Source organism: Trichosurus vulpecula, chromosome 8, assembly GCF_011100635.1.
Source record: "Trichosurus vulpecula isolate mTriVul1 chromosome 8, mTriVul1.pri, whole genome shotgun sequence".
NCBI lineage: Eukaryota > Metazoa > Chordata > Mammalia > Diprotodontia > Phalangeridae > Trichosurus > Trichosurus vulpecula.
Genome location: NC_050580.1, coordinates 11,323,423 through 11,349,698, shown reverse-complemented (window position 1 = coordinate 11,349,698; position 26,276 = coordinate 11,323,423). Strand labels below are relative to the sequence as shown.

At 52.5% G+C, this 26,276-nt stretch overlaps 1 protein-coding gene across 1 annotated transcript in view; it reads right to left on the bottom strand.

The window, feature by feature from the left end:
* The window catches only part of FAM53B (family with sequence similarity 53 member B), a 79,145-nt gene that overhangs the window by 32,652 nt on the left and 20,217 nt on the right, over positions 1 to 26,276 (bottom strand). Inside the window, exon 3 of the mRNA XM_036769660.1 lies at positions 23,744 to 24,531. Within this exon, the coding sequence (XP_036625555.1) occupies positions 23,744 to 24,531 (788 nt within the window). The remainder of the gene's footprint in view (positions 1 to 23,743; positions 24,532 to 26,276) is intronic.

Sequence of the window (26,276 nt, the reverse complement as noted above, 5' to 3'; positions counted from 1 at the left end):
GGCTGGGTCAGGGGGGCACAGACTCAGCTCAGGACAGCCGGAGGCCAGGAGACAGATCCTGACCTTTTCACTGATGGCCTGGCTTAGCCTCTACCTCAGCAAAGCTGGTGAGCCACATAAAGGACCCCCATGACCATATGTACACAGGGGAAAAGATCACATACCACTCAAGGGGAGACTCAGCTCAGTCACTACCAAGAAAGAGAAAGGCTGTACCTTTCTGCTTAGTCTCTCTTCTCCTTGGCAGGGATGAGTTGGCTCCAGGTTTGCTCTGCAGCAGCAGGCCTCTATCACATGAAATCCCAGGGTGGCCAAGTTGGAAGGGGACCAAGGGGTCCTTCCTGCCCAGGACACAAGCCGGTACTGACCCCCTTCTGCCTCAAGTCTTTCAGTAAAGAGGTGCCCACCACCTCCCAAGGGCAGCCCTGTGAGCCTAGGGCAGGCTGCGCCAGGAAGCTTCTCCCATCAGTGAGCCTCAGCCTCTTCCATTCATTGCTCCAAGTTCTGCCCTCTAGAACGAGCCCTGTCTGTTGTGCACACGATGGTGTTTCCAAGACTGCCCCCATGGTCCCCTGAGGCTCGTCCACCAGCCCCACAGGGAAGGATCTCACTACCCTCCTTTGGCATCCTCTAGCTTAGCAACGTCCTAACCAAACAAAGGCACCTGGAACTGAAGGCAGCGTTCTAAACATGGCGGAGCTCAGCGAGGATTCTGGATGCCCCACCCCAGCCAGCACTGGTGGTCTATACGGAGTCTGTCTATACGACTGGAATCTGGCTGTGCTATGGCACTGCTGTGGCCACCCTATCCTACTGCTGACCCAAACTGAGCTCACCCACTGGGCACTAAAGCCCCAAGATCTATTCTAGACAAACTGTGGCCTCATCGCCCCTCCTGTTTGTCCTTAGGACTCAGGCTCAGCCCTTTATGAGAATCCCAATTAAATGTCATCTCTTTAGCTCTGACTCGTTGTTCTAAACTGCCAAAGCTGTCCTTCAGTAATTTACTTCTCTCTCTGAGCTCAGCAGCATTTGCAAACATGGTGGTCACAACCCTAACCCATCTCTTCCTACGTTCAAGTCACTGATAAAAACATTAAACAGGCTGCAGCCAACCACTGATCCCTGGGGTCCTCCCCTGGAGACCTCCCAAGTCAGCATTCAGCTGTAAATGATTGTGACTCCTTCAGGCCCTGCCGAAGCTGCCTGACCACCCTATCATGAAGCCCCGGCTTCTCGGCCATCACAGCCACCAGAGGAGACTTACAGGGATCAGGGGAACAGGTCTGGAAAGGACTTCAGAGAAGTCAAGGCATCTCAATAAAGGCTTCAGCTCAGAGCCATAGGCTCCCAGGAAATGAAAACAGAGCAAACAGGTGAAGAACTGAGGGACGGGGGGAGGTAGGGAGGAGGCTGAGGGAGGCAGGGGAGATAGAGGGGAGGCTGGGGGAGGCAGGAGGAGACAGAGGGGAGGCTGGGGGGAGGCAGAGGGGAGGCTGAGGGAGGCAGGGGGAGGGTGGGAGAGGCAGGGGGAGATAGAGGGGAGTCTGGGAGAGGTAGGGGGAGATAGAGGGGAGGCTGGGGGAGGCAGAGGGAAGGCTGGGGGAGGTGGGGGAAGGCAGGGGGGAGGATGGGGGAGGCTTCATGTCCACCTTCCTAAAGTTACTCAGTGAGTGATCTCTCAGCCTCTGTAAGGGGATGAGCCAGCCCACCTTAGAATATAAGCACTGAACTCTGGGAAATGGGGCATTTTAGAATCATGCCAGGCCACCCCCACCCCCCCCCCCCCCCGCCATTGTACCATCCCCAAATGCACAGCTTTCCTCGGGGGTTCCAGATCTCAAAGCAGCCTGTTAAGGCACAGAGAATTTATTTCCAGTAAACTTAAATAGACAATTCCTCCTGAAACCTGTGACCAGTGGGGAATCTCTCTTCCAGGCCTCAGGCAGCTTCCTGAACTCTCTGGACACTTCACAAAAGTTACAGCCATTTCTGATAAGCCCCTGGTTGCTCTCTCCTTCTCAGGGTGCTCCTCCTGGCTGCCCTCTGGAGCCTCCTGCTAGGGACCTGCTTAGAAATGCATGGTCACCCGCGGACTCCCCTCCTGCCCAAACCATACTGACTTCACCTCCCTCAGCAGCTGGTGGAAGCGTCTAGGGAAAGTCACACCAGGTCACTGAAGCCGAGTTCCTTTTTGGAGAGCCAGAATGACACAGTCGTTACTTAGCCAACACGAGGACGGACACAAAGTGAAGTTCCCGACCAAGCACTGCAGCCCAGGTGCCCGGGGCGCTCCCCAGCCGTGCATTCTGGGAAGGCCAGTTTTAGCCACTCCGAACATGGCAGCTAGGTCAGAGGGACGCCTGCTTCAGCCTCCAGCTCCCCACTCCATTCACAGCATCTGCTTGTGCACGCCACAGCAGGTGGGGATGGGCCATTGCATGGTTTCCATATGCCTCGGTCTCCCACCATAAGCATACCTCTTTCTGGCCACAGAAAGCGTGAAGCTTAGGAATGTGGCATTGCCCCCAGGGCCCAGGTGGCCCTTTAAGGCAGGGATCTTTCCTTTTGTTTGGGTCGCAGCCTCCCTGGGCTGCTGTCTCGGGAAGCCTCAGGATGGATGGACTCCCTTCTCAGAACCAGGATTTTTAAACACAAAATAAAATGCACAGAATTCCAAAGGAAACCAATTATTCTGAAATACAGCTATCAACAGTCAAACAAACAACCAAAGCCAGGTTAAGAGTTCCTCCCTCGAGGATTCCTGGGCTTCTTCATTAGCAATCAGGGTCAGGCTAAGCCACTGAGCACTTGTTAATCCATGTTCTTGCTGGCTTCATACTTGTTCTCAAAGAGAACTTCAATCCAGTGTTGTCTCATCCATGAGGACAGGAGCTCATTGAGAGCCAAGGCTGTCTTCCTTTTCCAGTTGTAATCCCAAGAATACATCATTCCTGTGTCCATTCAGTCCCTACAATGTGCCCGGCACTGTGCTGAGTGCTGGCACTTCAAATACAGCCTCTAGTGTGCTGATGAAGAGAACCAAGGCGCCGCCCTCTCCTCCCTGGGGTCACCACTGAAATCTGGGCTCTGCCTCGGGTATTCTCCTAAAGGCATCACCTTCTTCTCACAACCCCATATGCTCCTGTGGCAGCAGTGTCTAAGTGAGTCTGAACCCAAGCAAAATGGCGGCTGTGGCTTTCTTACCAGCCACCAGGTCCATTACAACTCATGTTCATGGAGGACTATCATGGGGCTGAGTGGAGATGGAAGCGGTCATTCATTCACTCAGCCATTCCTCACACACGTACAATGTGCATTAGACATTCAAGGGGTGCTAAAGAGAGGCTGTACCCTTTTCCTGCCCCCTGGGGGCTTACGGCACAGTAGGGGAAGAAGGAGATTAGGAAGCAGGATGTGAAAGCACGTCAGAAGCTACATCTTTATGGTGATTTAGGGCTCACAAAGTGCTCTTCTTACCACTGCCCCAACAGACGTGCCCAGTACAAGGACTTCCATTTTACAGATGAGGAAACTGAGTCTCAGAGAAGCAGGGTCACACAACACAAGGATATTTGTCCATGGTAGGATTCGAAGCCAAGCCTCCCAAATCCAAGCCCAGCACATTTTCCATCTGGACAACAACAAAACCCAAATGCTCCCAGGTTCCCGAGGCAGGCAGAGATGCAGGGACCAGCATTCCAAGCAGAAGGCACGGTATGACAAAGGGTGGGCAAGGGAAAGCTCATGGCATGGAAGAGAAAGGCCATCAGGTAGGTTGGCTGGAACATCAAGTATTTTTAGGGGGTGGACAGTATGGCTTAACGTTCACGGCACCTTCTCAGTCTCACTCGCGATACTCCTAACGCACACATTCTCTATAATGCAAGTATCTTCATTTTACTGATACTCAGAAAGGCCAAGGGCCTTGACATCCACCCAGTGCTTCTGACCCCAAGCGGCTTCCAACTATTCATGCAGTCTCCTGGGGAAGGCCAGGATCAAGCTGGACGGTGCTTCAAGACACTGGATCCAGCCACCTCATTTTAACAGACTAAGAAACTGGGCTCCCAGGAAATTGTGACTATGATTACCAGGCCAAGGGATTCAGACTTCGTCCTTCCAGAAACAGGGAGCCATCACTGGCCTCTGAGTGGTGAATGTCATGACCAAGGGTGTGCTTTGGGAAGATCCATTCCATAGTGACCGATGCGTAGGGTGGGCTGAAGAGAGACTGAAGTCAGGAAGAGCAGGGCCTTGGATGCGACACCCAAGCTGGAAGAGATTGGGCCCGAGCTAAGGTGGCCGCAGTAGGGACAAAAAGGAAGGAAGGAAGGAACATAAGAGAGGATGCAAAGGAGAGAGAGATGGCATGTGGTGACTTGCTGAAAGTCAGGGAGAGAAGAGCCCCAGGAAACTGAGGTTTGCAGCCCAGGTCAGTGGGAGTATGCAGGTGCCAATGAAGAAGCACGTGGTGGGCAGTGGGAACCATCAGGTTTGGAGGGGACTCTGACTTCCCACCAAGTCGTCAAGCATTTATTGAGCACCTACAAGGCGCCGGGCACTGGGGAGATGTATGCTATGTCTGGCAGCTAGGATCTGGGTCCAAATCATGCCTGGGATGACTTTGGGCAAGGCACCCAACCTTCCTGGGTCTCAGTTCCCTCAACTGAAAAATGGGGGCTTTGACTGCATGGTCTCTGAGGTCCTTGCTGATTCAGGATCCTAGAATCCTCTGAAAACTAGTACTTGTTTTCAGGGACCATAGAGTCTACGGGGGAGTAATTTGTGCTTGCATAGAATCCTGGGAAAGCAAAGGAACTGAGGTCTCCAGAGGTGGCTGGGGGTAGCACCTGACATTCAGTTCTAAGACTTCATGGGTCACGTCCTCCAACAGGCCATAGCAGCATCCATGCTAAGAGCAGTACAAGGGATGGGAGAACCTCTCTGTGCAGGCAGGGTTCTAGGTGGAGCACCCACCACCCAGAAAGCTTCAGGAGGCAGCTAGACTAACCCTGGGAAGTCAATCAAGTTCAGTTCTACCTTGTCATCCCTTCAGCTGGGTGAGGGGGGTCGGCCCAAGTGGACAGTCAAATCAAACATCCTGGAGGCATGGTGAGCCAGTCAGCTTTAAGAAAAAACCGTGCCCCAAGCAGAGATTGAGGATCCCAGGCTAGTTTCTGAAAGTGATACTTCCCACTCCTTGGGCACAGATGGAGGGTCCCTGGCCTTATGAAGAGGGCTTTCAATGGGCACAAGATGCAATAACCCAGTCATTCTGATAAACTAGGCCAGACTTCTTTCACAGACTTTCAAGCAAAGAATGGTCATGGACAGCCTGGCTCTGGGGCTGGGAGAGCACTTCTGGTTGTGAAATCATGCTTTCCAAAGATACCAAGGCCACAAACCTTGGGATCTGCTTTGATAAAACTACAATCAAACACAGTTCACCTGCATCAGTTTGTAAACCATTTACAAGTGCTCAAACTCAACAACCACAGCAATTCTATACTCACACCTATCCTACACACCATGTGTGTCCCAAGAGCATCAAAACATCTTGGTTCTGAATACCCTGCAAACACCTGACTCTGAGCGGCTTGGCCAGGCTTGGCGATGCTCCCCAAATCACTGAAAGGTGCTCCTTCCAAAAGGCACTACTGTTCTAAGGACCTGAGAAGGTTGAAAGAACCTCTGCCATTTTTACAAAGCCATGACACGAGGTGTAGCCCAAAGAATGGTCACACAGAGTGCAGTCATAGCAGCAGACTTGGTGACATGCCCCCAGGGCCTTGCGTAGACCGACTTGGTCCCTGAGGGCCCACTCTTGAGGAAAGTGGGCTCTCAAAGCCACAGAAATGGAGATCCCCATCCCCCAAGCCCAGTTCTCTCTCCTTCCTTGAAGACCGCTCTACTTGGGTAACTGAGGGCTGTAGGGACACAAGTGACACAGAGAGCTGGAGAGATTCCGGGGAGTTGGCACAGAGGATCACTATGAAAGAACAATCCTCTACACCAAATATGAAGTCTCAGTATAGCTTGAGCTGCCACTGAACAGAACGGAGGAGAGCAGTCTGTGTTGGCCCCTGTCCTAAGGGGTTCAGTTACTAGGAGGAATGGAAAGACTTCAGTCTCACCTATAGCCTGCTCGAAGCACAAGAATCAGGGTGTCTTCATTCAGAAGAATCATGCAACAAAAACTGCCCGGCTCCCACGTCCAGGCACTAAGCAGGTACAAAGCGTGTAATACACGGCCTTGACCCGACAAGAACTGACAGTCAAGCCGAAGAAAGGAAGAGAGAAGAGAAAAGCAGCGCCCAAAGCCTCAGCTGGGCTCGTCTTTCAAAATAGAGCCAATGTCTAACGCACAATTACAGGGAAGAATAATCGCCCCATGACAGCTTCAGGGAGAGGGTGACGAAGGGGAGATAGGACCAGGATGTGCTGAGATCTTGGACACGGCCGCACAACTAGACCAGCTCTGTTTTTTAATCTCAAGAGTGAAATACAGCTTGGCTGCCACTGCCCACCTGGCCACAAACTGACTGTCACCACCTCTTATGTGTATTCGTTCTACAAAGCGCTTGCAGATGGCATTGGAAGCAAAGCCATTCCCTAGGATCCTTCTGGAAGCAAAGCCTTGTCCACAGCTTTTCATGCTTTTTACCTTTGGACAACTGCTATTGATCAAGGGGTAGGGAATATTCCTAGAAGGGGCAGAACCTGTGTGAGCTGGCCAAAACCCCTTTGACTCGAGTGGCAGCAAACTGGAGGCCAAGGCTGTCGTGCTTGGGCGGCAAAGTTCCAAGTTCTTACTATGTTCAACCTGTGAAGACTCCCGATGAAAATCAGAGCTAGAATTCTCCCCAAGAACACAAAGGTCTGGTCTCTGTCCAGAACACACTTACACCTGAGAATGGAGCCACTGGCAGAGAGTGAATGAGGCTCTGGGGGCCCTTTATAAAGATATGAGCAAAACATTTCTCATGGCTCCTTACAACATTCTTGTAAATTGAGGGACATAAAATCAGGACCCTCTGGGGTCAGATCCCTCCCTCAATACTTACTAGCTGTGTGACCCTGGCCAAGTCATTTACCTGTGTGTGACTGTCTCTGTAACATGGGCTGGTTGGACTCAATGTCCCTCTAAGGTCTGATCTAGCTCTAATCGATGATCTTGTGATGGGAACTTCTCCAGTGACATCTGAGTCTCTTTGGAATCTCTGCTCTCCACCTTGTGCCTTGTTTCTCTTTTAGCTTTTATTTCAAAATGGTGGCCACAAAGCCAAGTCTGAATGGTTCTTGGCCATGTGAATGCACTCCATTTGGGAGATCAAAACTGGCCTGACCTATTTAATGGCATTGTTACAGATCTCTCGAATGTTAGGTCCAGGAAAACCCACAATCAATCCATCAACTGAATGATCGATCAACAGGCATTTCTTAAGCATCTTCTACGTGCCCAGCGCAAAACCAGATTCCTGTGGCTACCAGTACACAGGATCCAGAGCCAGAGCAAGGAAAAACAGCAACCACCACCAATGGGCACCTGAGAATTTTCAACATTTTAACAAAATGTCTCCCCCCTTCAGTTCTTAGGGAGGGGCAGATTTCCCTTTTTGGAGCTGGGAGCTATGGGTCTTTCTTGTGGCCATTTTCAATGTAGAACAAGACACGAGATGGGCTTGGAGGAGAAATGTCCTGGTTCCCAGCCAGGCTCAACTCAGGGAGGTTTGTACCACATTAAGGGAGACATCACATGTGTCCTGGTGTTAGCCCTTGGATTCTGAGCTTGTGTGCTGGGTGGGATTCCTCATGTGGCCACTGAACCCCTAGGTCTCACTTCTGTAAGGAAGGGACAAGGTGGAGGCTACTAGGGGAAGCACAAAGGAGCAGACAAGGCTGCTCGTGTCTGAAACTCAAAGGGCACCTGAGCGTGGTGGCTTCTACAGGAAACATGGCTAAAAGCATGAGCCGCAAGCTCATCGTGCTCAAGCACAAGCTGCCTCGCAGCATTTCCGATGTAGCATCTCAATGACAAACTGGTTTTCATCGTCAAACGCTTCAACCTTTGAGGTCTGAGACAGGCCGGTGTACCACCAAACACTCCAGAGCAAGGCCAAGGCTCCCCCTCAGGCTTCTCATGCCAGCCAAACTGGATGATGCTGCAGAAGCAGAGCCTGCTCTGTGCCAGGGTCCGAGTGACCGGGCCAATCTTCACAGGAATGATGCTGCTTCTGGGCACTGCCAACATCGTGGCCAAAATTCTCTCACGGGTGGGTGAAGGAGGAGACACAGGCAGAGAGCAGAGGGTCTCTCCTTTTTCACAGGATCCTAGGCTTAGAGCTGGGAGGGACCTCTGAAGTCACTGAATCCACGTGAAAGCACAGAATCCCCTCATTTCACAGACAAAGAAATTGAAGGAGTGGGGTCACCCGACATGCCCACTGTGACACAGCTAATAAGGGTCTGAGGCAGGATTCTAATCCAGCTCTCCCCGAGTCCTAGTCCAGACTTTGATGAGGATGAGGATGACGATGATGAAGATGAGGAGGATCCGAGGGTGGAGGAGGATGAAGATGACAACAATGAAGGCAATGAGGATCATGAGGAGGAGGAGGATGAAGCAGAGGATGAAGCTGACAATGATGAAGGCAACGAGGATCATGAGGAGGAGGAGGGGGATGAAGAGGAGGAGGAGGAGGAAGAAGCTACCTGACACTGATACAGCCATTTAAGGGTTACAAAGCACTTCACACATGATTTTCTCATTGGACCCACATCCCAACCCTTACCACCTCCACTTTACAGGAAACTTGGCAGAGACAGGCTGGGATTGGCCCGAAGTCATCTGGCTAGTCCGGGGTCTGCAGAGGGGGCCAAGCCTGGGTCTCCCTAAGTGTGGGGGCCAGCACTCTCCCCAGCGGGCGTCCCTGCTTTCTGACATGGAAATTGGTTTGCATCATCTTTTTACACTTTGTATTTACTTCCTGTGTACATGTTGTTCCCCACCCCACCCTGCGCCAGCCAAATGGAAGCTCCCCCAGGATGAGAATTGTTTCACTTTTGTCTTTGATGAGACAAAAATGAGCAATTCCAACCTAGCCCATTAGTGGAGCCAGGACTGGGGGAGGGGAGAGGGAGGAAGAGGAGAAGGGAAGGAAGAAAGAAGAGGAGGAGGTGGGGAGGAGGGAGGGATGGAGGAAGAGGAGAAGGGGCAGAGGTGCTTCTTTCAGCCAGGGTTGGTTTCCTCATTTTCTCAGCTCCTTTCCACCCACATACAAGACAAGAAAGGAAGAGAGAAAAGAGCTCAGCACCGGGAGCATCAGAAACCTATCACCAACAGTGGAGACAGAGCAAAGACGCCTTCTCTTTGTGCCATCTCTGTGTCTGGCCCAGCAGCACAGGAGGGTACCACTGATGCTCGCTGCCCACTTCACCCTAGGACCAAGGTCAGGAGAGCCTATGGGTTCATCCAGGAGGAGCCTCGCTCTCCGTGACCCCCCATGGAGGGCCCCGAAGGCCTGGCCTCGCCAGCACACGCCGGGGTCTATTTTAGACAACACACACCTGGTATCCATGTGCCCAGGTTACTGTAATTTCATCAAGCCAATCTGGGCCCTGCTGCACAAACTCCTTGGAGCCCAGTTTCAGATTTCAGCCATAACCCAGATATAACCTGCATCATCCAGGAACAGTGACAGCCTGTCACCTCAGACTGTCTAGACAGCTGAACGACTTCGAGATTAGCCCAGAGCAGATTGTTTGTCCCAATGTGATGTTACACGAGATGCCCATCGGAGGCCCGTGACTGGGCATCAATCACTGGGACTGATGCTTGGCTGCCATTCATTCAAAGCAGCACTGGGCTGGGGTAAGCTCTCTCCCATCAAGGAACCAGTCAGAGAGAAGCTGAAGAGGCCGGGCTCTGGGGACCCACAGTGTGGGACTGCTCTGGAGAAGGAATTCAGCCGGACTCAAACACCGAGTCACGGTGGGCAGCCCTCGAGGAACAGCCCAGAGTCAGAAGACCAGGCTCAGGGCTGGGCTCTGCACACACTGCTTAGGTGACCCTGGCCAAGGCCTCCTCCTTCTCTGGGCCTCAGTTTCCTCAGCTGTTAAATAAGAGACTAATCTCTTAAGTCTCTTTCAACCCTCCCCTACCATGGTTTGGTGATATTAGGAAAGGTCCCCAAAAGGAGGCTCATGAACTCCAGAGCCCAGAACCCAGGACCATCTGTTCACCAGGACTTCCTTTTCCACCCACTGGCCTCCTGAACTCATGGCTGAGAAGAGACGTCTACAGAGGGACCATAGAGGACAGAGGATGCTTTCTGCACCAGCCTAGTCTCTTTACTTAGAAAGTAAACTCCCCGAGGGCAGTCATGGCTTCTCCAGGTCTTCTGTCTCCCTTTGGCACGGAGTCCACATCAGGCCCATGCACATGCACACACATGGGCGCGCGCGCACACACACACACACACACACACACACATCATACATGCTCCCAATTCAGCCCACTTTCCACACTCCTCTGCCTGTCCCAAGGCAGCTGAGCTGGATTGCCTCCGATGTCCTCTCGGACCCTGGGATCCCATAGACGGCCCTATTCTGGAGAGGGGCGAGCCCGGGACATTTCTGAAAGCCAGTGGCTTCCATCTCATAGCATCACTACATTTAAAGGTGGGGTACCGCCAACCCCTCCCCCCATTTTACAAATGAGAGAACCAAAGCCCAGAGAGCAAGATCAACTACGCTCTATGTGACAAGACCTTAACTGGGTACTCACTGAAGCATGGCCATCCTTGGGCACTCACCAAAGCACGGCCATCCTTGGGCACTCACTGAAGCACAGCCATCCTTGGGCACTCACAGAAGCACGGCCATTCTTTTCCCCTCCTTAACCCACACTCATTCTTCCATTCATCAGACCCTTTATGGCTCCTCCACCTTCCCAGGACTCCCCTCCCCCTCTAGTCACTGACCTCAACTAGAATGTAAGCTGCTTGAAGGAGGGGCCACTCCCCTCCAGGCTTTGTATCTCACACACACATGAAATGCTCTGGGACTTGAACCTGACAGAAATGCAATATGGTGGCGAAGAGTAGGTGGTTGACCACAACCTCCATGTGCCCATTTCTGTAATGTGCCAATGTTGAGGAATTACAAGTCACCAAGCACTTATTAAGCACCTACTGTGTGCCAGCTCCCATGCTAAGCACCAGGGATACAAGGACAGACAGAGCACAGTTCCTGTCCTCATCCAAGCATCTCCCAGTCTGCCAACTAGAAACAAACAGGATAATTCAGGATACACTGGAGAGTCTCATGTCGCAGGGGGCCCCAGCACTGAGGGGCTTCCCCTCCCCTCCACCTCAGCCTTCTCCTCTTCCCTCCGCCCCAGCTGTGAACCTCCAGGGTTCTGTCCCACTTCTCTGGCTCATCAAGTGCTCTCATATCCTCGAAAACAGGCCCCACCAAAACCAAGAATGTTCGCCCAGGCTTGCCTCATCTTGCTGCCTAGTGCCAGTTCCCAGGCTCCTCCCAGGCGACCGATCCCATACTGGAGCATGAAACCTGGCACAGCCTTTCTCCTCTGAGAACAGTGGGAATCATGGGAGTACAGCCCAGACACATGAGGTATGAGGACAGCATGCGGGGGCTGTCCTCTACAGTGTGGTCACTCCTGGCCCCCCCCCTCCCAGCCCTCTGCACCATATGCAAGGAGGCAGAAGGAACCTGGACTTCAGGAAGCCTGGGATGGGGCACTAGCTTGGTGGGGCCCTGGCTAGTGTTTCCTCATCTCAAAGATGAAGGGGTTGAGCCACACTGGGATGGCCAGGTGCCTCCAAGTCTCCTTCCCAACTGTAAAACTCTAGGATTCTGTTTCTAGGTGAGGGTCCCCTGATATCCTGGTGTGGAAGGCCAAGAATCACCTCAAAATGCTCTGTCAAGCTTGGGATAGTCTTACTGGGTGATGGGGGAGACCCAGGCTGGGGTTTGCACAGGCAAACCCCAGCAGATGAACAGTCAGTCTCTAAGGTCCCAAATGGACATGGCGGGAGCAGAGCACTTTGAATACAAGAACAACAGTATTTCTGTGGCTTCTGAAGAGGGAGGAAACGGAGAAGCCGTCTACTCCACATCCTCACTTTACAGATGAGGAAACCGAGGCAGACACGATTTACCTAAGTTCACAGAGGTACTATTGGGGGAGAGGGGACAGGATTTGAACCTCTGACACCAGAGCACTGCATCAACACTGCCTCTGAGAAAGTACCATTGGAAAAAGCACTTCTGGAACCCAGGGAAGGAAAGAGAGAATCCAATTAAACCTAGTACCTGAATTGGGGAAAACTAAAATACTAAATAATTAACAAATAAAAATAAACCTAGTACTTGGCCCACAGCAGGCACCTAATAAATGCTTGTTGACTGGCTGACTGACTGTTTTGGCAGCTCCTGATCCCATTAATCACCCTGCCCCCTGACTCGGAGGTGCCTCCAGAGTTAGGGCCTCCCTAGCCCTGAGGATGGAAAAGAAGACAGCTGCCCACCCCAGGGTTCCTCTGAGGCTCAACCCATTTAGAGCCAGAGATCACAGGCCTTGGAGGCCAGAGCCCAGGCCCTGCCTCCCTCAGGGATGAGGACAAGGGGCATCCTCCCACTGCCCAGGGAGGGGGTGGGGCATCCCCTGTCCCCCACTGGTCATGACGACAGCCTCGATGAGATGGAGCCAGAGGCTCCAAGCAGAAATCTCCACCTTCGGCCCTGCTGGAGACCAAGGACTTGGGCCAACATCGCCTGGGAAACCCTGACCATTGATCCCACAGACCTTCAGGTCTCTGGCTTCAGTGAAAAGGAATCTGGGCTGGGTACTTTGAAGCAAGAAGAATCTGCAAACTTCAGAAATCTTTCTTAGCAACAAAAGCATTACAGAAACCCAGGAATCAATGACGGAAAAATCCAAGTAGCGTTCTCGCCCAAAATAGAGCTCTGCAATCCTGCAGAGGCCTCAGCCATGGCTCCGCATTCCCACCTGAACACTCTCCAGGTACATCGTGCCTATTTAAAAACCATCCCTAATTATAAAGAGTGACAAGGAGGCACTGGAGACAAATGCAGAACTGAGCGGCAAGGACACTCTGGCCCTCCACCCAGGGGCCTCCAAGAGGAGGGTGATGAGGCCAACTACCAAAAGTGCTGACTAGGCACTCACTACACCACCTCAGCTGGGCCCTCGCTGCTGCCTGGCAATCCCGCCACACCTCCCTCCCTATCCCTCCATGGACCTCCCATTGCTCCCCTTCCCTCCCCCCACTCTCTCAGCTGAGAACTTTCCTTCGTATTTTACAGAAAAAAAATTGAGGCCATTTGCCACGGACTCCCTCCTCTCCTCTCTTCTTCATCTGTTGCTCAGGTGCCATTGGCCTCTCTCTCTTCTTTCCCACCCCCCCCACCCCCAGTTTCCCACGATGAAGTGGTCTTACTCCTGACCAAGGCCACCTCTGCCTGCTCAAGGGACCCCATTCCATCCCATCTCCCCCAAGAGACTCTCCTCCCTGGCTCCTGGCTCCTTCCCTACTCCCTACAAATATGCCCGTGCCTCCCATCCCTGCTAACTATGGTCCTACGGCTCTTCTGTCTGCACCAGGGCCTCCACTGGCTCTTGTTTCGCTCTCTTCTTAACGCTTCCCAGTCTGGCTCCCGACCCGCTCATCCCCCCAAAACTGTTCACTCCCAAGTTACCAATGATTTCTTAACTGACAAATCCAATGACCTCTTCTCGATCCTCAGTCTCCCTTGATGGCTTTGTCCCTGTGGATCACTCTCTCCTTGAAACTCTCTCTAGGTTTTCAGGACACCCTTCTCGCTCTCTCTCTCTCTCTCTCTCCCTCCCCTCCCCCCACCCTGGTTCTCCTCCTCCCTCTCTGATGGCTCCTTCTCTGTCTCCTTTGCTGGATCCTCCTCCAGATCACACCCTCTGACCATAGGTGTCCCTCAGGTTCTGTCCACATTCAAGCTGTCGCCAAAACATGTCGACTTTGCCTTTGTGACATCCTTCCAATATGCCCCCTTCTCTCCTCTGACACGGTCCTCACCACCTCGAACTCAGGCTGTTGCAACAGCCTGCAAGTGAGTCTCTGCCTGCCTCCTTTCTCCCTCCACTCCAATCCACCCTTCATGAAGCTATCAAAGGGATTCTCTAAGCACAGGTCTGATCATGTCACCCCCCCCAATAAACTCCAGTGGCCCCCTACCGCCTCCAGGGGCAAATACACAATGCTCTGTTTGGCCTCTCCTCCCTTCCCAGTCTTCTCCCCACCATGTCCTCTTCAGTCCAGGGATGCAACTTCCCACTGCTCTACGAACAAGACACGTCCTGGACTCTCCCTCCTCCCTGGCTTCCTCCAGCCCCAGCTGAAACCCCTTCTACAGGCGGTCCTTCCCAGTCCCTCTACATCCCTGCACCTTCCCTCTGGCCATTCTCTCCTACTGATCCTGCACAGAGCTGGCATGTTGTCTCCTGTAAGCGCCTTGAGGGCAAGGGCTGTCTCTTGCCTCTCTTTGATTCCCCAATGCTTAGCACAGGGCTGGTACATAGTAGGTGCTCAATAAATGCTTGTTGATTGATTGATGTGCCAGGAGCTGTGCTAGGGGCTGAGATCAAAGAAAAATGACACGATTCCCAACCTCAAGAAGCCTACGTTCTAGGAAGGGCCGCAACCTCATTCCTAAGTGTCAGCAGAACAAACGTGATGGAGTTTGGAAAGGAGGGCATGAGCAGCCGAGGGAGGAGGCAGAGCTGGAAGAGCAGTGCACACAAAGACACAATCAAAGGCGCCTGGCGGCCTCAGTGCCTTGCCTAGGGTCGCACAGCCAGTAAGAGTCTGAGGCCAGATTTGAAATAAGGAAGATAAGTCTTCCTGATTCTAGGCCAGGCTCTTGAACCGCTATGCCACCTAGCTCTCCCTGAGTCAGGAAGAGTCCTGGGTTCAAGTCCTGTGTCTAACATATATCTATTAATATGTGTAATATATATTATATATGTAATATATTATGTATTATACATATTATATGTAATATAATTTGAGGAGAAGGTGCTGACCTGCATTGGTGGAGAGTTCTCTATCCAGTCCCTACCCCCTCTGCCTATGAGCCAGAGGCCTTGCTAAATGCAGAAAAGACAAATACCGATTCTAACGGAGCTTAAATTCTAACAGGCAAAGACAGCCTACATCCTTGGAGCTAGGGCCAAGGAGCAGAGGTCAGGCTTGGAAAGCCACAGGGACGGTGAATGTGAGTGGAGCCACGAGGGGAGGGAAAGCAAAGGGAGACTCGACTGTCTGAAAGAAGGGGAGAGGGAGCGGAGGCTGAGCCTGCTTGTCCAGAAGCCTCACGATCCTCTCCCTCCAGACATGGAAGAGTCCCTAAGGCTGATAGCAACCCAAATGTAGAAGTGACCTTGGCATGGCATCATGACAACCTTTGGTCACTGATGGGAGCCATCGGACACTGCCATCAGGTCCATCTCTGGGTTGTTGTGTTGGGATGCATGTAGAAGCCAATTACCTCTTTAAAAGAAAAGAGTCCCTCCCCCAAAGCATGAAAACTTCTACTCTTAACTTTCAAAAGCCGCATTGTTCATTTTTTGGCCATAAATAGGCAATTAACACCCACTTTGAGTCTAATCAAAGGAAGGTCTTGACTGCCAGGGAATTTCAGTAAAGGGTTTGTTCTTTGTTGCAGGATTTGGTGTCTGCAATTCTTAACCACTGCTACACATGGCAGAGAAAGGGCCTTGATAAAGGGGCTGGCGTACCCACCTGTGCTCAGGCTAAGGATTGGGTAAAGACCAAGGGAAGCAGCCCAATGGGGAGATCAGCCTCCAGGGCTTGGCAGAGAAGTCACTGGCTGCACACGGGTTTGGCTTCACGGGGAGAAGTGAGAAGGAGCCCTCAGCAGTCAACGGCTTCACGCTTGGCTGGCTCACTCATCACATGTCCGTCTCTCTCTCTCTCTCTCTCTCTCTCTCTGTGACACCTATCTGCATTTCGATTTCTCCAAGCACACAAAAATGAATACAGTAATTAAAGAACTGGGCAAATAATGAATTAAATATATTTGGGAATTGAACAGTACCTGCCTACCTCAAGCAAAAAACCCCATGTTTAACACCAACATTCTGGGAACACCACAGTCTTTGATAAATTAAAATTTGGGGTGACACAGTAGGCATTTGCTTGCCGAGTTAAGCCAAAGGGCAGTGGGGTGAGGTCAGTACGGAGGGGACAGGCAAGTTGTGTATATCATCAATGATGAATTTCAACAAGATGGTGGCCTCAAAGATGCCACCCAGGAAGGCTAGAAAAGGGGCTGGGAAGAGGGTGAGATCTAGACAGATGTTCAGCTGGTAGGCCACACTGGTAACCCACCCCCAGCCACATGGTATTTATAAGAGGACATGGACAAGGGCTGTACAGGATAGGTGAGTGTGGATGGGTGATAGCCCAAGGGTTGGAGGAGGTTCCTGTATCAGTGAGTTCAAGGACCCAATGACATCTAAGAAATTAAAGAATTTGATAAATATGTATGTGTGTATATATATATAAAGCCTAATATATATGTAAATATAGTCTAAATAAATATAAAGTCTAATAAATTACAGAATTATGGAATCTCAGACCGGAAGGAAGCTCAGAGGTCACCAATCCAAGCAGGACCTCTCCCCACCTGTATCCTTCACAAGAACTCATCCAATGGCCCAAGACACTCATCCCTTTCAGACAGCTCCCACCAGACGGAAGCTTCTAATGTGGAGCTGAAAGCTGCCTCCTTGTGACATCCACCATGCTGCTCCTGGTTGTGGCCTCCAAGGTCAGGTCCATCCCACCTCCCAAAAGACTCATCCCCCCACCCCCGGGAGATGCCAAGGGAAGGCGAAGCATCCTCATCCTCACTGCTGCTAAGGGAAGGGAAGTCTGAAAGGGGATTCTCAGGGAGCTTCTGAGCCATGTCTCCCAAAGCTGAGCTTCGAAGTGAGTGGTTGGGCATTCTTCAGCTTCATCAGCAGAGCCCACTCACTAAGCATTGCTGATATCCTCACGCCCCATCCTCAGCTGTCATAAGCTGGCCAGATGTGGCCCAGGTGTATGAAGAGCTCTGGTGTGACCTGGAACATATTGGAACTGTGAAAGGAGCCAGCTGGGCTACCCAGACGTTCAATGCTTCCCACAGCACCAGGGTCCTTCCTGAACTTGGAGAAGCTCCAGAGGACAGGGAACAAAACTCTTCAAAGCCTGAGAAGCGGTTACTATGAGGGAAGGTAAGAGAGGACAAGGTGGGGGATGGGGGGATAACATGGAAAACCCGCCTGCCTGGCAGCAGAGCCCTGGTTCCATGGCTGAGCTAAGTTGGGGCAAGTTCCCCCTCCTCTGTGACTGCTAATCCATCATCTACAAAATGAGGTGGTGGAACCAGCTTCGAAGGTTCCTTCTGGTTTTAACATCTCACTTCCAGGATCTACACTCTCATGGGTATGGCCACTCACTTCACCCACCCAAATCAAAGACCAATTACGCCTAAGCAGAGGGCTCTTTGTGAGTGACCGAGACCCTAAAGATTCATCCCCGGTAGCTGACCCTCTGGTGATAAGCCTCTTAGAGCTCACTCGACTGCTATGGTCCATTGGTCTGCCACCAGGACTGGATGGCCAAATCTGCCCAAGCTTCTGCACAGGCCTCAGGAACCCAGGATCACTTCTACGGAGCCTCACTTGGCACCAGCCAGGAACAGCCTTTGGTGGAAGCTGCCTGTTCAAGAGAACACACTTCTCAACACTATGGAAAGCCCCACCTTCCTCAGGAATAGCACGCATTCAACATAAGCACAGGCTGATCCTGCTCTGGCAGGCACTCCCTTCCAAATCACAAATCAGCCTTTGCTATTCATAACTAGAACATCTCCCAGCGGGGTCAGTGCTGGACAACACCTGCTCGGCTCAAGTTACTGGACATTATAGCAAGCAATCACATTGTGTCTCATTGGAAGCAGTCTGTCATTCAGACCTTGCTTTTCCTCACTTGAACTACGGGGGCTCCTCCTAAGTGCTGAGATCCACCATAAAGAAAATGAATTTTCGTACCACTGAGGCAGGCCTCCTCTGCCGCTGGGTCTCCTCAGAAGGAATCCCCTGCTGGCTTGGGATGACCTCTACACATCTAAGCCCCGTGATGCTAGAAAGGGGAGAGTTTGTAGGCAGCTTCCTGGCCACATTAAGAAAGAAAGAAGCATTGGTGATGCCCCAGGACACTAGGCCCATGCTCAGGGCCTCACGTCCTGTCACGTCCAACCCAAAGGGATTAAGAATTGCTCCGATCGGCTCTGAGAGCGAGGGGAGTCAACTCCGCAAGCACATCTGACTTTGGAAATTGGGTCTCCAGGATGTGTATTCAGGCCTCGGCACTTCTTCTGGTTTGGGAGTCAACCACTCTTAAGAAGACAGAAGGTCCCTCAAAGCAGCTGATAAAGGGCTGAGGGCCCCTCTGGCCCAGCAGAATGCCACCCAACCACCTGAGTAAACTCAACTCAATTAAGGTCCACAAGCACCTACAATACGGCACCAAAGGAAGAAGAGAGTGCCAGTCTGAGGCCCGACTGGCCCGACTCCCAGCTCAGTCATGTTCTATTCCCCTGCTCAGTGACCTTGGGCAAGTCATTCAACTCTCTGAGTCTTCAATTCAGCCTCTAAAATGAGAGGGTTGGAGCAGATGAAACTTCAGCCAATGGCTTAGTCCACAGGGCCCTTCCTTTTAGCTGAATCTTGGCCTTGTCAGAAAGACCACGTGTAATTCCAATATTAGGACACTTCCCCAAACTACACACAGACATACAGTGATATGTTATTTTCTACCTCAGGGGTTGGTTATTTTTTTGCATGGAGTGGGGGGAAGAATGTGGCTTTGTTTTTTTAAAAAATGCCCCCTGATTAGTTTTTGAAGGGTCCTTTAAGCATCTGCAAACACCCCAGTCAGTGCCTGGTCTGACAGCCACTGGAGGCAAAGCCTTGAGTCTGGGCAGCTGCAACCAATTACCCTTCTGGTTGGGTGTTTTTTTTTCTCCCTGAAATGTCTTGCTCCTTTCTGACAGACTGCTGAGAAACACAATTTGCCGCTCTTTTGAGACGTCCTGCTCCAAGTCAGAAATACAGCGAGGGCCGCGACACCCAGGGAAATGGTAATCAACGGGTCATATTTATAATTGTCGCTTTTTCCAAAGCTGAGGCGAGACGTGTGTAATCTGTCTCTGAATCACCATGCGACTGCTGCAGTCTTACAGGAGCTGACTGGCGTGCAGTGGTCAGGGTGTCGGCAACCAAAAAACAAAAAATAAAATCACCATCCAGAGGCGTATCACAATAAATGCGCCCAAGCCCAGCCCTCCGCTCGAGAGTCAACATGGCCCTCGTGTGAGAACCAGGGCCGTGACTGTTCACCCACACAAAAGAGGACCAGCCATGGTCTTCAGGACACTGGATCAAAGAGGAAAGCTGCCTGGGAGCCGGAGAATCGGGCAGATGCAGGGACCCAGGCAGCCCAACCGAGGCCTAGCGAGGGAACCAAGTGGTTCTGATTACAATTACAGGGCAAGGCAGATACCCCGTGAAGGAGGCCTTGCTTGTTCTTCCATGTTAGGACCGTCATCGATGTAATCATCCCTGTTTTTAAAAACATTTGCTCATCCCCTATCCAGATGGCTCCCATCACCTGATTTCTCCCTCTGTGGCACAGATTGAGATTTCAGCAGTTAAGAGGTGTGTGTGTGTGTGTGTGTGTGTGTGTGTGTGTGTGTGTGTAAGAAGACATGAGTGAAGGTAATGTAAAGCCAAACCTACCCACTGAATTCCTCCATGATTGCCGTGGAAGAAATGTTCCACTGGGGCTGCCTTTGTTGAGGTCTTGAGTGGGCAGGGGAGTTGAGGGGCTGGGGCCAATCAGGGGAGCTGTTTGTAGGACAATCTTCACAGCACTAAGTCTATGGAGAGAAAATGTGTAGACACACGGACACCCTCCTTTCGAGCAAGAAGGTCTCGTTTTACAGACAAGTGTGCTCTGAGGTCCAAAGCCAGACAGTGACTCGATCAAGACCGCACAAGCAGCAACAGACAAACCAGGAGCCCGCTGCTCCCCACAGAAGATGCATGAAACAGCCCATCCCCCCTTGCATTTAAGCAGCCTGGGCCTGGCCACATTTTCGGAGAGGCAGCTCATCAAAATGTCCTCTTCCGTTTCAAAAGAGGAAGAAGAAAAAAATGAAGAGAAGAAGGCAGAGGAACAGAAAGGAGAGGGAGGAGCAAAGAAAACCAAGGAAGGATATTCTTCTTACTCAGGACAAGAGGAAGAGTATGGACTCTGGAGTCATAGAACCTGGGCTCAGACCCTCCTTCTGAAGCTCACTACCCTGTGACCTTAGACAAATCACTTCCCCCTGGAATGAACAAACCATTCCTATGTTCCAGGGTCTCCAGAGCCTTCCCCATCTTTGGCATCATCTTTGAGGTGAATCCTAGGCAGGCCCTGAGTGTTTGCTGAATGAATCATGGACCATAATTTCAGATTTCTTAGGGTTGGGCCAGAAGACCAGCCTCCCATTTCCTGGCAATGAGTGTTTTGGGGCCTAAAGCAAAGACTGAGCCAACATTTTTACTTTCCCCACTAGAAGTAAAGTGACCTCCAAGACAACAACCAGCTCTTACCTGTGAGCCCAAACATTTTAAGAGAAATGGGGATTAAGGATCCCAAAGCTGAGGAGCTTAGAAAAGACAAGGTAAGAGATAACCCCTCCAATAAGTGATAACAGAAATGCCTGTGCTTGCTTCCCAAAGTTCAGCAGGCTGGTCCCTCTAAGTACCAAGGCCAGGGAGAGGGCCAGTGAGCAGGCCTGGGCTCACATCACTGCCTGGGGCTGGCTCACTTGGGTCTCACCACCTCCCTCAGGCAGGACCGTCTGCTTCCTGGCCTGATCTCAGTTGCTTCTCTGGGTGTCCCATGTGCCTCTCCTCCCCAGCTCCTCCTTCAGCATCCTTCTCTCCCTCAGCTTTGCCTGGGGCTCTACTCCTTACCGCCACCTTGCTCTGTGTGCCTCGGGATCTCCTTACAACCATGTGGTTTGCCCTGGTTTCGGGCATCTCAGGATCACCTGATGTCTGTGAGCATGCAGGTAGGCCCTGTCCTGTGGCAGAGAACCAGCAGTGAGACCCTCACTCCTGCAGTTCAGTGTGGGGAGCTCTGGGGGGCCAGAACCCAGGGAATGAGAGCCTACCATTCCCCACAGCAGCTCAGCTGTCCTGCATGGATTCTATATACACACACACAGGTCCAAGATGGAAGAGGCAAGAGTGCCCTCGCCTCATGGGCCCTGCTTGTCACAAGCAGCACAGGAGGGGTTCTGGGTCGGCCAGGCACTAGCATCTACCTGGGCAGAATTCTAGAGCACTTCCACTGGAAAAGTTTGGCTTCGACACTGGGCAGAGGGGCTGTGGCCTCCCTTCCACTCCCTTGTGGAGTCTTTGACAAACCCTGGGCCTGGCTGGAGGTGACACACCCTTGGCCCATGCTATACCTGTTTACGTTCATGGCAGGCTCCTTTGGCCTTCCACCGTACCATGCTCCTCCTGCCAGCCACCCACCCTTCCCGGAGGCCAGCCTGGAGCAGATGAAGCAAGCTTCCTCTATCCCTGGGCACAGCTAGGTATAACAATACATCTTAAAATCACGTCTACCAATTCCAGGACCTGAGAAGTCTCCAGCGAGGCCAGTGATGTCATTCCAACTTGTGGCCAATAAAATCATCATGGATGAGGGGCGCTTCTGCCACCTCTCTAGCTTATTAGCTAACAAAGGAACTGGAGCATTTAAGATGGTGCTGACGAAGGCCTTCTCATGCAGAGAAGGCCAGGCCCTGGGTTTCCGTCAGAAATCACCAAAAGACACTGTTCTCCGGCCTTCTGTCGACAACAGTCTAGGCTGCCCTGAGAAAGAGGAAGAGGGCTCACTCACTTCTGCCCCAATGAACGCACTCAATCACCATGTGGCTACATGGCCAGAAAATGCCAAGCTCTCAAGAAGGAAAAAAAAGGTGACACTAGAGTGAGAGCAGAAGGAGTGACGACGGGCAACCAGGGAACATGGAGTTGGCCTCATGGTCCAGTGCACCCTGGACCCGAGCCTCAGTGGAGCCCGCACTCCCCTAACAAGGCCAAGTTTCTCAAATGGACGGACCTTGGGACCAGCCTGGGCCTGAGGGCTTGGGGTGACAAGCCCATCAAGATGAGGCCCTCTTCTTTTGGGGAGGGTGACCCCATCCCTAAGGGCCAGACCAAGAGAGGGACACTGAAAGGATGGACTTGATCCATGCTGTAAAGCATTCATCCATAAGAACAGCTTCCTCATTTGTGGCTGAAATGCAGCTGCCTCAGGGTCTAAAGACACTGGACAGATGCCTCCCAAATGGTGAGAAGGGAGGAATGTGGGACAATCCCCTGAAACGGGGGCACTGAGGGAGGGAGGACCGATCTACCACTCTGGAATTCAGCTCCCAGAATGGGTGAACAGCCCCTTCCCTCCAGAAATTCTCCTAGGAATTGTCAAGTTGCCCCAAACTCTGTGATTATCTGCTACACATTCCCAAGACTGGAAACACAGAACCGTCTAAAGGAGACCCTGAGAAATTTGTGGCTCTGGCAAGCTTTGGCAGCCCCTTCCTTGTCCCCAAAGTTTCATCCAGATCCTGGCTCCCATCACCATGATTCCAATCTACTGGGACACCAGCCCTAGACAGGAAATGCCCTCTAGAAACAGTCCCCAAGTATCCTTGGGTTCCAACGCCTGGGGTCTGACTGAGGAATGAACATGGCGGCCTTTGTGCCAGGTAATTGTTTTGAGGCTAGGATAATCACTTCAGGCCCCCATTATTCAAGTCAACAGTCTAGAGTCGCCTTTAGTGCTAACAAAGGCAGGACCCCAAGACAAAGACAATGGTTAGGGCCGCAAAGATTCTTTGTCTGGAGTTCACAGTTCAGACGATTACCAGAGGGACAGTGAGGACAACGATCAGCCTTTCTTGTCATCAGGATTAACCCAAGGAATCTGGGGGCTTTCTCTTTCTTTCTCTGTCCCAAATGGGTTGCCATGGCCCTGGTAGCACACTCCATGGAATGCAGGGGCACCCGGGCTCACTGTTCCCTGGCCTTTCTGTAGCTAAACATTGGGTTTCCTGGTGAGGAAACAATGCAGGGAGGGCTAGACAAAGATAGTTTAGGAGGCTCGCTGATCGTCACTCCAGGCCATCTTGGTGCTGCTGATAAGGGCTCTGAAAGGAAGATGGTGCTTCAGATTGCCATTGGTCAGGGCTGAACCAGATGGGCCTGGGAATCCCTAAGCTGCTGTGGTGGCCCATGGACGGCATTACACCTTTCAAAAGAATTCTAGCTGGTTTTAAGTAAGTACATAAAGAAGTGTGTCCTGATCATCAGCATCCCAGAGAGGCCTGGCCTGGCCAAGGGGACAGTTATCTCATGTGGCATTGGCACATCAACCCCAAGCCACTGCAACCTCTCCTAGGGGGAGGGAGGCCCCTGGCCCAGCCCTGGCGAGGCTCCACTGCTCAGACAAGCAGGTGGTCCCTGCCCTTCAGGTGCATGGGATCCCACTGCTGACCGCTTTGGCGGTTGAGAGGGCCTTACCTGCGTCATCTTGGCAAGGTCGAGGGAGGGCCTTAGCTCCTGAGGGTCTTCAGGCCGCCGTCGCTTAACTCCCACTTTCTTGTCATTAAGGACACACGGCTGGGATCGGCTCCGGGACAGGCCGCTGGAGCGTCTCGCCAGCTCAGGGGTGGAGGCAGGGGTGCTGCTGGCGGAAGGAGGACAATATTCTGAAAATGAGAACCGCTCATGAGAACATGAGAGGGACCGCTGGATGTCCACCCTGCGCCCACCGGCAGACACTGGGTCACTACACCAGATGTCTCCGGCCTGTGCACAGGCAGCTGAGCCCGGGATCCCGCGGCAGGGCTGCCCTCCAAATCTGTTGTGCAAACCAGCCTGATCTGAGAAGGAGGAGGAGGAGGAGAGCGTGTTGGCACGGGACGGAAGGCTGAAGCTGGAGCTCCTCTGCATGGGGCAGGAGCCGCTGGAGTAGCGCTGCACGCTCCCGCCGCTGTAACAGCGCCTCTTCTCAACAGGAGTCCAGACCTTGGATCCCAAGGGCCTCCATGCTGTCCGGCAGCTGGACATCTCATCCGAGAAAGACAGGGAACGACACTGCCGCTTGCTGGGGGGCGCCGACGGGTTGCCATTGTGGTCGCTGAGGCTGAGGTCTTTGATCAGGTTGGTCACGGAGCAGGTGGCGGCCGAGTCTCTGGACCAGAGGGAGCTGTCCGGCCCCTTCTCAGGCAGGCAGTCCCAGATACTCTGGCCGGCCTGCTCCAACTGAAGGGGGCACTTCCTGTCCAGGTCTCTCCATCGGCCATTTTCTAGTTCACAGATAACAGAAAACAAACAGAGAAGCATTAGGAAGGCCTCCAGACTTGCCTCATTCTCCTAGTGACCATGAAAACCCAAAGCCACTGTTTTCAACCAGAATCACTGAGAATGCTACATTTGGAAAGCCGCTTGACCCAGTTAATCTTGGGGTGGTGGCCACCTGATCCAACCCCCTCCTTTTACAGATGAGGAAACTGAGGCCCCACATGCCTACGGGGGCACAGGCAGCTCTCGGCAGCCAGAGATGCCCAAAGCATCACAGGGCTCCCAGGGAGGGCTGGCACAGAAGTGTAAGATGGGGTGCCTGCCCCAGAGTGACAAACTGCACCAAGAGCGAGATCTCAGACAGCTCCAAGCAGTGTCCACCGGGGCCCTCCAGAAGGCCACCGAGGCTGCCTCGGACCTCCCATCCTCGAAGGCCCCGCCTCCTGGGGAGGGGCTGCGGAGACCAGGAAGGCCAGGGCAGACTGGAGCAGAGGCCAGGCAACAAAAACCCCAGGACCCAGGCCTGCCTGTTAGGATGGGGGAGATGAGCTCCAGGCCCATGGGGCCCCTGTGGCAGGGCTGCAGGGCTGGAGAAAGGGGAGGAGAAGCACCACCAAAGCAGCAAATGAGAACACTCGAACCCAGGCCCATTCTCCTTCTCTAGAGAGCTGCTACTGGAAAGACTTTACAGGAACCATGGCTGTTTTTTTCCATTGGAGGATTCCTAGTCCTCAAGCACAGGAAAGGAAAGCAGTATGCTCTTTCCCAGAAGCCCCATCCTCTTCAGCACTGTGGGGGGCGGGGCAGGGAAGGGGGCATTGGCTTATTCGGGAAGAGAAGAGGGCCAGTGGCATTCTGTGAAGTGCATGCACAGAACACAGGCCCACGGATCTTTGCTGTAACAGTAAAAATGCTTCCATTGAGGCAGCTCTAAGGCCTTCCCTGAATCATCTCCCTTAACAACCCCAAGGGGTCTGTGAAAATAGTGTCTCACTGATTATCTCTGGAGGAATCAGCCAGCAGGGCCAGGTGGCAGCTGAGCCCCCTCCCTCCCTCCTGAGCTCACTTTGTTTTACTTTATAAATGCTCAGCATCTCTGTCTCTCCCTGTCTCCTTCCCTCTGCCCTCTTTCTGTGTCTCTGTCTAGCACCCCCAGCAGGATCCAAGCTTCTTGAGGGCACAGACCCATTTCCATACCCCAGTGCCCGGGATAATGCCCACCATGGAAGAGGTGCTTCATAAATGTTTGCTGAAATTACCCCCACTTTACAGATGAGGAAAACAAGGCTCAGACAAGATGTCTAAAGCCATGCCTGAAGAGGCACAGTCTGCTGGTCATGGCAGAGCTGGATCCTAAAGCTGGGTCTTTAGACTGAAAGTCACCTGTTCTCTCCCCATTTTATGCATGAGGAAAGGCTGAGGGGATTTAGGTGACTAGCCCAGGTCACAGGCTTGTCAGCGGAAGCCTGGGATGTGAATCCAGGTCTCCAGGTGGCCGGTTTAGAGCTGGGAGAGACCTCAGGGAGCACGGAGTGCAGGCCTCACATATTACAGAGGCCCAGAGACTCACCGCCTTGACCATGGTCACACAGGGGGTCGGTGGCACAGGCAGGATTTTAACCTGGGTGTTTAGGCCTCAAGTTCTGTGTTCTTCCCTTTATACCTCCCAAGATCCCCAAAGACAAGCCAGCAGTGTAGTGAGTGTGTCTCCTGTTCTTGCCCAAACCCCTCCAGGCCTGTACAGAGGGGC